The 12,677-nt window shown below is 37.3% G+C and overlaps 1 protein-coding gene across 1 annotated transcript in view; it reads left to right on the forward strand.

Moving 5' to 3' along the window:
* The window catches only part of MALRD1 (MAM and LDL receptor class A domain containing 1), a 580,642-nt gene that overhangs the window by 249,206 nt on the left and 318,759 nt on the right, over positions 1 to 12,677 (forward strand). The window contains exons 25-26 of the mRNA XM_060192257.1: positions 1,755 to 2,002; positions 8,435 to 8,726. Coding sequence (XP_060048240.1) covers positions 1,755 to 2,002; positions 8,435 to 8,726 — 540 coding nt within the window. The remainder of the gene's footprint in view (positions 1 to 1,754; positions 2,003 to 8,434; positions 8,727 to 12,677) is intronic.

The following is a 12,677-nucleotide window of genomic DNA, read 5'->3' on the forward strand; positions in this document are numbered from 1 at the left end:
TTTTCTTGGTTTTTTTTTTTCTTTATTTTTTATATTGGGAGGCTTCTACTGACATATTCTCTAGTTTAGTGATCTTTTCTCAACTGTGGCCACATTGCTAAATAGCACATTGAAACCATTTTTATTTCTCTTACAGCATTTCCCATCTGTGACAGTTTCCTTCTTAGGACTTCTTTCTCTTTGTTTATATTCTCTATCTGCTCTTGCATGTGATCTAATTTGCCCATAGTGACCTTAATTACAATTAATCATATTTGCTTTATGAGTTATACTTCCCTAGATAACAGTTCCAACATCCTTACATTATCTGGTGTTGATGTTTGTTATCAGTTCAAATTTAACTGTTTTGCCTTTTTATATACTTTTTTTTTTTTTTGGTAGACAGGGACAATGTTCCAGGCAAAGGGATTGTGGTACATAAATCTTTGATAGTGTGGGGAGAGAGAGACTAGTTAGACATAATAGTCATGTTAAGTGAGATAAGTCAGAAACAGAAGGATGAATATGGGATGATCTTACTCATATGCAGAAGTTGAGCTAGGCCTCTGTTCCACTGCTTCTGGAGGCCATTTTTTCCATTTTGTTGCCATTGTTGTTATTTTTATTATTGCTGTTGTTGTTGTTGGATAGGACAGAGAGAAATCGAGAGAGGAGGGGAAGCAGAGAGGGGGAGAGAAAGATAGACACTTGCAGATCTGCTTCACTGTTTGTGAAGTGACCCCCATGCAGCTGGGAAGCCAGGGGGCTTGACCAGGATCCTTTCACAGGTCCTTGTGCTTTGTGCCATGTGCGCTTAACTAGCTATGCTACCACCTGGCTGCCAAGCCTCCCTCTTCTAATGCAATTGTGCTTCTGAACTGTGAACTTCACAAGTGTTTCTCAGGGTTTTTTTTTTTTTTCCTTTATCTGTAGTATATATCCATCAGACAGGAAGTAGTTAATGACAGTATAAATCAACAATTCCTTCTAGCCTGGAATTGAATACAGAATTAAGCAATGTTAGTAATATTTTTTTTTTCTTTTATCATCAGGACTTTACCACTTTAAGCCAGTTTTTTTTTTTTTTTGTTTTTTTTTTTAGGTAGAGAGTCAGGGAAAGACACACAACCCTGGAGCTTCCCCCAGTCCAGTGGGAGGCAAACTCTAGCCTGGGCGCATGCATGGCAGAGCAGGAGAGCAGGCACTCTTCCAGGTGACCTTTCTTGCTGGCTCAACAATAACTAATTTTAAATACTACAAATTGTTATTTAATGCAGCACACCGTACTTCATTTTTGCAACTTTTTCTAATAAATTAATTCAAATTATCATAAAGTTTACCTTTTCTTTTATCTTTTACAATTTTTCAATCTCTAAAATGAGGATATGTTGCATATGGCAATTATAATGATTAATGAAACTTTCCTTTAGGAAGCATTTCACAGGTCAAACTCTATTGCAGACTAAAATAAAATTCCCAACTTGTACCGAAGGAGCAGAATAAAAAGAAGAAATAAATGACATTGACAACATATATATTTGGTGGAGAAAATATGTATAATAGTAAAATGTTAATTTTTTAATTTTGAGACTGGGACCATATTTGTGGGCAGATTTTCAAAAGGCATGAAAATATCTTTGTATAACTGAAAGTCTCTCTTTAAACTTTGATTAAGATAAAGTTTTGAATATCAAGGGATATAACAAAATCACTTTAATTTTGTATCCCATGCCTAACTTTCTCCCTTTCTCCCACAATTGGGAAATATTTTTCAGGTACTTCCAGTGGACGCTGTGATTTTGAATTTGATCTTTGTTCCTGGGAACAGGATCAGGACGACGACTTTGACTGGAATCTGAAAGCTGCTAGCACCCCAGCTCTAGGCACTGAGCCAGCTGCTGATCACACCTTACGCAATTCTTCTGGCCATTACATCTTCATAAAAAGCTGGTTCCCCCAACAACCCATGAGAGCAGCCAGGATCTCAAGCCCTGTCATAAGCAGAAGCAGCAAAAACTGCAAGGTATAGGAAAAGTAAACAGAACTGTTCTGAGCAACTGTTGATAAAGTCAGACACAGAGGATGAAATGATCAGAATAAGAGCAAAGATCAGTTCAGATTTATTCAATTTGTTTGTAATAAATGGGTAATAGAGGAGGTGAAGTTAAGAATGAAAGAGAATAGTTCTTAGAACTATTAGAAGAAGTTACCCTATAGGTAAATTCTATAGATACTGAAATTTTAACAATCAATTGAGACATTTTATGAACTATCAATCATAATCATGAATAACACATTAGAAGTAAAATACAGGGAGTCCAGATCAGGACATACCCAGTAGAGTGCCCACATGACCATGTGTGAAGAACCAGGTTTAAATCCCCAATTGTCACCTGCTGGAGGAATCTTGAGGAGAGGTGAAGAAGGTGTCTCTTTCTTTCCCGTCCCCTCTCAATTTCGCTATATATCAAAAAGCAAAAAAGAAAGAAAAAATAAAAAGGAGAAAACGACTGTCTAGAGTGTGGATTCATCATGCAGGCACTGAGACCCAGCAATAACCCTGGTGGGAAAGATGATGATGATGATGCTAGTAATAATAATAATAGTAATAATAATAATTAGTAGTAAAATGTAGTATCAGTTGATTACACTTAAGGAATTTAGTAGTTATTGAAATTATGAAAACTTCACCCTCAGAAAAGTGTTATACAATGAATAGTAGACAAATATGTCCAAGAGTTAATCTTAGAGATAATTGAAGCCATGATAACATGGTTGAAAGATTACTCAGTTTCTAAGATATGCAAGTGGAAAATGTAGATGATAGAAAAGATGAATTTACCCTAGAATTGGAGAAATTTGAATAAAATGTTTGCAGAATGTAACAAGTATAAATTGGATTGTGAGGCAATTTTTCCCCATAGTCAAACAACTAAATCTAGCTGTACAAATTAAGCACTCAGAGATGAGTTCATAAGAATCTTCTTATTGACTGATTGAGCAATGCATAAGTAAATGTGCCATATATATTTACAATGAGAAATGCAGTCTTCATGAAATCTTGAGTGCAAGTTCTGACTGGTGAGTTTCCCAGTGTTCGAATACTTATAAGAAAATGTATTCATCCAGAAAGTTGCTAACTGATCAAAGAATCAGACTGGTAGATAATAGCATCATTTAAATCATCTTCAAATTACAGTCTTATGTGTACCTTCTTCACTACAACATCAAAGCCATGGGTATGAGGCGTTCAATCTCAAAAGCCCCCATTACTGATACTAGAACCTCTTATTCATAGTAGTCAGTCTTCAGTATCTTACCACTGTTGCATCATAGACCTTTCACTTGCCTTAGGAGTTTTCTGCCTCATCTTAAATTGACTTCAAAGTTTGCCTCTCAGGGCATAATCTGATTTCTGACTGTTTAGGTTCATTTGATAGACTATTCTGGAAGAAGCTAACATCAACCCAGACTTGCACAGAGATAACATAGTCAGTAGTTTAGAATGGCTGTGACTGATCATACAGAATGGCATTAAACTTTAATTAGCCTGGCAAGACATTGGCTTTCAAATATACTCTCACCTGATTTTTTTTTTTTGGTCTTCTAAACTCGTTCATAGTTTAAAAAAATGGACCCCAAGTATACTAGATTTCATTATATATGCTAGTCTGCAATCTCTAAATTCCTTTTGGTACCCATAAACATTTTGAAAATTGAAAATTAGCTCTAGTGTTAGGTAAATCATAATTAAGCATGAAATATGTAAAATTCTAGTTTGACTTACAAGCTTTTGCTTTTGTACACTTTCTCGGAAAATGTTCAAAAACCTTTTTTTTCCTACACTGTAGTAACTAAGGATTTCATCCATGTATATTTTCCCCTGGTCCCAGAACTGTAGTCCCTACTGCTTTAAACATCTGTGTGAGAATAAGAAAGTATGCCTAGAAGAAATGTCAAAAAAATTAATGATGAATGGCTCATTTTATGAATATTTATGATATAGATTTAATACAAAGAAGTAAGGAAAGGTCATGCTGGGATTGGTTAGGTCTCTCCTCTAAAATATGTTAATCAGGTCAACAGAATGAGCTGAATTTTCATGGAAATACCCTCTGTCATTTGACATTGTGAGGTATCTTCAAGCAGAAAATCCAAATGATGATTTTTGAAGGTTTCATCTTTGAGTCTCTCTGGAATTTCCAGGGAGAATAGCTCCATTATTTTCTTTATATTCATTCATTCATTCATTCATTCATTCATTCATTCATTCATTCATTCATCTACCTCCAGTGTCATAGCAGCGGCTCAGTGCCTATAATATGAATCCACTGCTCCTGTAGCCTATTTTATTTTATTTTGATAGACAGAGAGAAATTAAGAGGGGAGGGGAAGATAGAAAAGAAGAGAGACAGAGAGACACTTGCAGTCCTGCTTCACCACTTGTGAAATAACACCCCTCTCCCGCTGGTGAGGTGCCAAGGGCTAGAATCGGGATCCTTGTGTGGGACCCTGTGCTTCATACTATGTGAGCTTAATCTAATGCGCCACTGCCCAGCCCCTAGCTCCATTTTTTTCCTTTCTTCTTTCACCCTTCTAATTCTTTTTGTCAAAATATTTTATTTATTTATTAATGAAAGGGATAGGAGAGAAAGAAAGAACCAGACATCACTCTGTTATGTGTGCTGCCAGGGATTGAACTTGAGACCTCATGCCTGAGAGACCAACATTTTATCCACTGCGCCACCTCCCAGACCACCTCCCTTCTAATTCTTCTAGAGAAGAATTCAAAGCTTAACAGATTTCCGTTCATTCATATTGCTCTGTGATTAGGCTATGTTTTCACCAAATGTTCCTTGTATAACTGGAGTTAAGATGTTTGGTTGCATGTTAGCATGATGGCTTCAGTTGAAAATGGTCTCAAGGGGAGAAAAAATATCTACTGTGAAATTAACCCCTACTATGTATTTCTTGCATCAAAACAAACAAACAAAAACATAAGCGACTGCCAGGGATCCAAAAATAAGTGCACTGTGCCTTTCCCATCTGGATCTTTGGCCTGGTGTTGCTTGATGCAGATCAAGAGGTTCCCCCCCCACACACATATACACACACACCTTTCTTTTCTCATTTAAAAAAAAATCTATTAGTGATTTTAATGGTTAACAAAATTGTAAGATCACAGGGGTACAATTCCATACAGCACTAGAGTTCTCTGTACCATCCCTTCCATTGGAAGCTTCCCTGTTCTTTATCCTTCTGGGATTGTAAATCAGAATTCTTAATGGGATGCAGGTGGTGGGAAATCTGACTCCTAAGTTTGACCAGTTCTTCTTGGAAAAGTCATAATGGTCATAGAGTTCATGATATAAAGGTTAGTCAACACAAGAAGCATTCTTAGATCACTGAATGATAACTGGTGGTTTCAACGACTAGGAAATTTGAGTAGTCTTTACACATAAACTGTCATCGGTTCGTGCTTTTTGATGTATGTGTTGCATATGTTATTTGACAACATTACTTATTTTTTAAATACAATCAGTTTTCTTTTCCTAAAATGTAATATCCATAGTTTCTAGCTTTGTTTTTATTTTTCTTTGGTTTTATTTTTTATTTTATTAGGAGATTAATAGTTTACAGTATAGTCTTTAACACACAGGGACAATCCTCATCTCCTCAGAATTGGCATTTGGAAGACACATCAGGCTCCCAATGGCCCTTCATTCTGTCACTTTCCTTCCTTCCCAGAATCCTTTGGTTATTCTCCCTTTACTGTTCTTTGTTCTTAAAGTCCACCTATAAATGAGATTAGTTGGTATTGGTCTTTCCTTTTCTAGCTTGGCTCACTCAACATAATGTGTATGAGTTCTGAGGAGATGGTTGCTGACTTTTCAATGATACATTTCTTTGTCTGTAGAAGATGGCTCATTACTACTGTTTCCTATCATTCTTGTTAATAAAGAAAAACTTCATATTACTAGTCATCTATACTCTCCTTCCCTCCCATAGTTTTACCAGCGTGTGTGTGTGTGTGTGTGTGTGTGTGTGTGTGTGTGTATCACAGTTACTAAAATTGTACTAGCCACCATCTTTTAGACATTTGCCGCGGACCACCACAGTGGATGAGCAGCAGGAGGGTCAGGGGTCTCGAAGGCAACCTCCCCGGTGGGTCAGGTGTCGGCGCGAGGGAGAACAGATAGACACCACACTCTATTGGAGGGTGAATCTGGACTCATTTTAATAGTGAAACTGCATTAGCTTTTATACTTTCTTCAGGTTACATTCAGGTTGCCTAAACAACCAGCTCATAAGGAAGTAGCAATAAGCATCATAGTCTTGTGGCTTTGGCAGGCTATATGTTACTTCCCTTGTACTGTAAAGAATGGTACAAAACTTAGTATCGCCCTCTTCTCAGGGGAGGTCATACCCAGAATTGTTTTTGACTTTTGCAGAGGGCTATTTCTATCATTAATCTTCTGTGAGGGGCATACAGATCTTTGCCTAGTCGTGGACCACTGCTCATCTAGGTCTGGTACAGTTTAACTATTAATCTTTCTTTGTTTCAATACGTCAACGTGTACCAGGGAGGCCTCAATCTCTGCATTCTTTCTTTGAGGGGCAGGTCATAACATGACTTGTTTTGTCCGTCTATGTTGACCCACCTTCTCCACTTTCATAATGTAACTTTCAAATATGCCCCTGTGTAAGGGAGAGGGGGTGCTTCTGACTCTCCATTCCCACCAGGCACTGCCAAAGCACTATTACTCAATTGTGACAGTATAATTATTTGTAGCAATAACAGGGGGAGAATGCGTTGACCCATTCTCATCCTCCTGCCCAGCTTCCTTGAAGTCTGAATGCAGGTCCAGAGGAGATGACCCTGTCATGCTACCTGGCGATCGTGACGGGGCAGACATTGAAGTCGTGATCACTAAGATACTTTAAAATATGTTTTTGCTTTGGGAAAATCTCCCTGATTGGTCTTCTCAGACATGTTTCTAGCATTTCAAGTAAAATTTGGATAATTACTATTCTGGAAGTTTTGCTATATATAGTTGGATCTCTGAGGGTTTTGTAGAGCTGAAAAGGTGTTTCAAGTGTAAGAATTTGGTAGAACAAGCAAGATAGTACAATTCTGAAGATTTAAGCTTCATGAGGTTGAAAATGAACTTTTTTTAGTATTTGCTGTTCCTTTCTCTATTGGGGGAAGGACTTAATGAATTTATAGTAAAATTGTTGATAACATGGGTACAAATTCTCATGTAATTCTTAACTATAGAAGTATATTTATTACATATGTACCAACTTCTGTATTTTACTATTGACTATAAACTATTAATACCCCAATAAAGTAAATAAATAATTTTAAAAGTATATATACAGAATATATTATTTAAAATTTTATTAGTGATTTATTAATGATTAACAAGATTGTAAGATCACAGGGGTACAATTCCATAGAGTTCCCAACACCAGAGTTTCAAGTCCCTTTCTCTCCATTGGAAGCTTTCCTGTTCTTTAGCCTTCTGGGAGTATGGACCAAAATTCTTTTTGGGATGCAGAAGGTGGAAAGTGTCTTCTGGATTGTTTCTGCTCTGGATATGGACATTGGCAGGTCAATCCATACCCACAGCCTATTTCTATTTTTCCCTAGTGGGGTAGGGCTCTAGAGGGGTGAGGTTCTGGGACACACTGGTGAGGTCATTGATACTTTATTCCATAAAGTAATTCTGCTATTTTAAAATTTTATTTATTTATTTATTATGACACAAAGAAATTGAGAGGGGCAGGAGATAGGGAGAGAGACAGAGAGATACCTGAAGCCCTATTTTGCCACTTGTGAAGCTTTCTCCCTGCAGGTGGGGACCAGGGATTTGAACTTGGGTTCTTGTTCACTGTAACATGTATGCCACCTGGCCCCAGTAATTCTGATTTTATTATTAATATGTGAGACATCTCAATGTTATATTGAAGGCCCCAGATACACAAATCCAATGCCCAGCACCATCAAATGGCAGACAAGTGGTGCTTTGGTCACCCTCTTTCTAACATAAAAATATATTCATTTATTCAAAATAATACATACATCTTTTGGACATCTGAGGATAGCTCAGGTTGGATCATAGTTCTTGCATGCCTGAAGCTCCAGGTTTTGTCCCTGGAACTGCCACATGCCAGACCTAAGCAGTGCTCTGATTTCTCTCATAAAAATAAATCCTTAGAAATATAAAAACTAAAATTCTCTGTGATCCTATTCATTACTATACTATCTTCTGTATTTTGCAATGTAGGATTTTAGACTGGCCTGACTTCACCCAGGGCTAGGGTACGTACAGAGCGATAGACTGTACAGGTCTGTTAATTATGGACAGTCTATTAACAGAGAAGACAATGTAATATAATTGAAAATAAAGCAAAATTAAGTTATATTTTATGTCCATATTCTTGCTTGCAGATAATCTTTCACTATCACATGTATGGGGATGGCATTGGGGCACTCACCTTAATCCAGGAATCAGTGTCAAACCAGACAAAGGTTCTACTTAATCTCACTGGAGAACAAGGCAACTTCTGGCAGAAGAAAGAGCTCTCCCTGTCTGGAGATGAGGACTTCCGACTCAAATTTGAGGGTATAGTTGGAAATGGCCACCGTGGTGATATTGCACTTGATGACATTGTGCTTACAAAGAACTGTCTATTATCCCACCATCCTGTGGAGGAAGATACAGCACCACCTCTTCCAGCAGGTACTTGTTTTAATTTGGTCTTTTAATATGACAGTGAAAGACAGGAAACAGTGAAAGAAATAAGCAAGAAATGGTGAATACTTAAAAATTCATTTTTCAGAAGATGTTTTTTTTTTTCTTAATTTTCAAATTTATCTTTCAAGTCCTTACTCATCTCCTCTTAGTTGGTGTCTGGGAGACAAAGTAGTCTCCCAGTGACCCTTCATCCTGTCCTTTCCCTCTTTCCCTGGGGTCCTTTGGTTAGTTTTCCCTTACTGTTCTTTGTTCTTAAAGTCCACCTATAAATGAGATTAGGATTATCTTATGATACCCTATTCTAAAATCTCCCCAGTTTACAGTTCAGACTTATTTATTAGTCAGTTTCTCCTTATATCATTAAAATTCTTTTATCAAAGTATTGCTCCTTTTTTGCCACTAGTGTTATTTTTTGGGCTGAGTGCTTGCAAGATTCCACCATTCCTTGTGGCCTTTTACAGTAAGGGGTGAGACAGAAAGCTATAAAGAAGAAAGACATGGGGTCAGGCAGTAAGTAGCACAGTGGGTTAAGTGCACCTGGTACAAAGCACAAAGACGTAAGGATCCTGGTTCAAACCCTCAGCTCCCCATCTGCAGGAGGGTCATTTCATGGGTGGTGAAGTAGGTCTGCACGTGTCTGTCTTTCTCTCCTCGTCTCTGTCTTCCCCTCCTCTCTCCATTTCTCTCTGTCCTATCCAACAACAACAACATCAATAACAACAACAACAATAACCACAACAACAATAAAACAATGGCAACAAAAGGGGAGATAGCCTCCAGGAGCAGTGGATTTGAGCCCCAGCAATAACTCTGGAGGCAAAAAATAAAGAAAAAAAAAAAAAGAAAAAAAGACACCTGCAGCACTGTTCCACTACTAGTCCTCTCTGCAGATGGAGACTGAGAACTTCAAGTTGGATCCTCTTGCTTTATAATGTGTGCATTCTACCAGTTTAACCTGTCCTTTTGGCAATGGGTTATTTCGTTGTGTAGACGCATTTTTTTTTTTTTGCACTTTTGTCTCCATGGTCAGTCATCAGTGATAAATATACAAGAATATTGGTAAGACCAGAGTTGAAAAGATATTAATTGTGTATTTTTTCTATGTATTTTGTAGTTACAGGACTTACATTTAATCAGTTTGAACCAGTTCCTGTGTGTGGTGGTCCAGCTTCTCTCTTCTTCCTGCAATTAGTTGCTCAGTTTTCTCAGTACAGTTTATTTTTATTTTTAATTAATTAATCTATATATTTATAAAATGGAAACACTGACAAGACCATGGGATAAGAGGGGTACAATTCCTGCCACCATACCTCTGTATCTCATCCCCTCCCCGATAGTTTTCCTATTCTTTAACCCTATGGGAGTATGGACCCAGGGTTATTATGGGGTGCAGAAAGTGGGCCTGATAGTGACTGAAGAGTCATCATTAAAGTATGCCAGTCTCTTGCCCTTATTCATCTTTTGTAGTCCCTACTTTGATAAGGTCAGCTTTGAAATGACTGAGGGAAGTGTAATAGAAGTAGGTGAGGAGGGTATCTAGGTCTAAGTAGTAACTATTTCATTAGGTACTTTAAGGTGTCCTTTTAGGTCTTTTTACTTACTTGCTTCATTTATTGACTCACTGCAAACTATTGTGCACTCTTGCTTTAAGGCATATATTTTGCCCTAATTTATGGATACATATGTACATCTGCTCTAGCTCATGGGACCTGGTCTATATTTAGGTTTTGAGGCTTTGTTGGGAAGTGGACCACCTGAAATGGAATTAAGGAGTCCTATGACAAAGGAAAGGTCTTACCTGAGTAATGATGCTGAAAAGTTGACATTTCATGCCTGATGTCTCTGGACACATTCTGAAGTGAAGCATGCCGAGGTGGTACTCATTGCATTGAATAGGTTGGGATCAGCAGATGCAGTATCAGTTGGTATGAATTGAGAGACGCATGCTGGAAAGTGAGCCCCACCCTAGAGGTTCCAGGACTGGGCAAAATTTGGGTTTTATAGAGGAAGCGGGAAGTACCTTCAGCACAATTTATTAAGGAGACTTTATTATATGCTTCTAGCTTCTTTGTCATAAATTAGGAGCCCTTCTTTATACTACTTATTTCTGGCTTCTCTTATGCTTTTGTTTAGACAGGATAAAAGGGCTCTCAAAGGCCAAATATAGTTGCTTAGGTCCCTTGTTCTAGAGGATTAGATGATACTTACTGCATACTGCATTCTTATTAGCTGGGGTTACACTCTTCTCTGACACTTACTTTCCTCACATATAAACTCCAGAATCTATAATATATATCGGTTTCTTAGAGTCAAAGAAATTGAAAAAAATAGTCCATTTAGCTTGCCTAGTCTAATGTACGGCATATGGTAAGCATCTATTAGTCGAAACCCATCTCACTTTATGTTATGTTGTATTTTGGACATCGTTCTCAGAATCCTTAGGTGATAATAAATATTTGAGAGTTAGGTTTTACTATTCACATTTTACTAAGAATGTATTTTTAGATGGATAACATTTTATTCCTATTTAACAACATTGTTTTAATTAATTTTTGAATCTTATTTATTTATTGGATAGATAAAGCCAGAAATTGAGGGGGAAGGTGGTAATAAAGAAGAAAAGAGACAGAGAGACACCTGCAACATTGCTTCACCATGTACAAAGCTTTCCCCCTTCAGGTGGGAGCACAATCCCAGGTCCTTGCACATTGTAAATTGTGGGCAGAGAGACACTGCATCCTGCTTCACCACTTACGAAGCTTTCCACCTGCAGATGGGGATCATGGACTTGAACCTGGGTCCTTGCACACTGTAGTGTGTGTGCTCAACCAGGTACACCACTGCCTGACCCCAAGGTTACTTTTTTAACTCCATATTAAAGTCATAAAGAGGATAGTAATTTAATCTCCACTTCCAGTTTCTTTTTATTAGTGATTTAATATTTATTTAACATTTAAAATTATGATATTATAGGTGTATAGTTCCATATCATTCCCACCACCAGAGTTTTGAGTCCCCATTCCCTCCATTGGAAACTGCAGTAGAGCTCCCAAGGTCACAGGTATGAGTAGACTTATCTATGGTCTGCCTTCTCTTCCATTTTTAAGTTATACCTACTACTACATCCAAATGCCCTTCCTTTTTTTTTTTTCTCTTCTTTCTCCCGGGCCTGATGGAATTGGGGTTCAAAGCCCTGTAGTTGTCTTTTGCTAACATTTTCCCCTCTGGGAGTATGGACCAAAATTATTTAAGGGCTATAGAAGGTGGGAATTCTGGCTTCTGTAATAGCTTTTCCATTGGACCAGAATTCTTTTGGCGGTGCAGAAGGTGAGTGAAGAGTGTATTTCTGTCATATGTATTTGGTCGAATTATGTTTCTTGCTGAGATCACAAAGACATAAGTATTTTGTATTACTTTATAATCATTCAATATTATTAAAAACCTCTGATGAAATATTTTGATGTGTCATGAATAATATGTGTGACTGTATTTGAAACATTTGATGATTTTTAATTTCTCATTGGTGGAAGAATGCTTAACTTAGAACTTTTACAGACTAAGAATAAATGGGATTCTGTTGCACAAGTAATAATTATGTTCATTAAACTTTTGGACATACTTTTAGTTCATATAGACTTTTCATCTATATTCATGTGCATAGACTAGCAACTCCATTAAGGATGGCTTAATATAGATAAGACAAGAACAGGCAATGCTTGGATGTTTAGGAAGATGCAACTGAATTTGGAAACAGCAATTCTCATTAGTCAAATATGGTTCAGTTTTATTAGCAAAAGTATTATTGAATTTGTAGAAGTTATATTTAAGTGCTCATTTCAATGTCAATTTTCTTAATTGCTAATGATGATGGATAAAAATAAATTTTAATGAATTTTAATATGAGAAGGACAGCCAAGCTTTCTCTCCGGAAATTCT

The sequence above is a fragment of the Erinaceus europaeus genome, chromosome 6 (genome assembly GCF_950295315.1).
Source record: "Erinaceus europaeus chromosome 6, mEriEur2.1, whole genome shotgun sequence".
NCBI classification, from domain to species: domain Eukaryota; kingdom Metazoa; phylum Chordata; class Mammalia; order Eulipotyphla; family Erinaceidae; genus Erinaceus; species Erinaceus europaeus.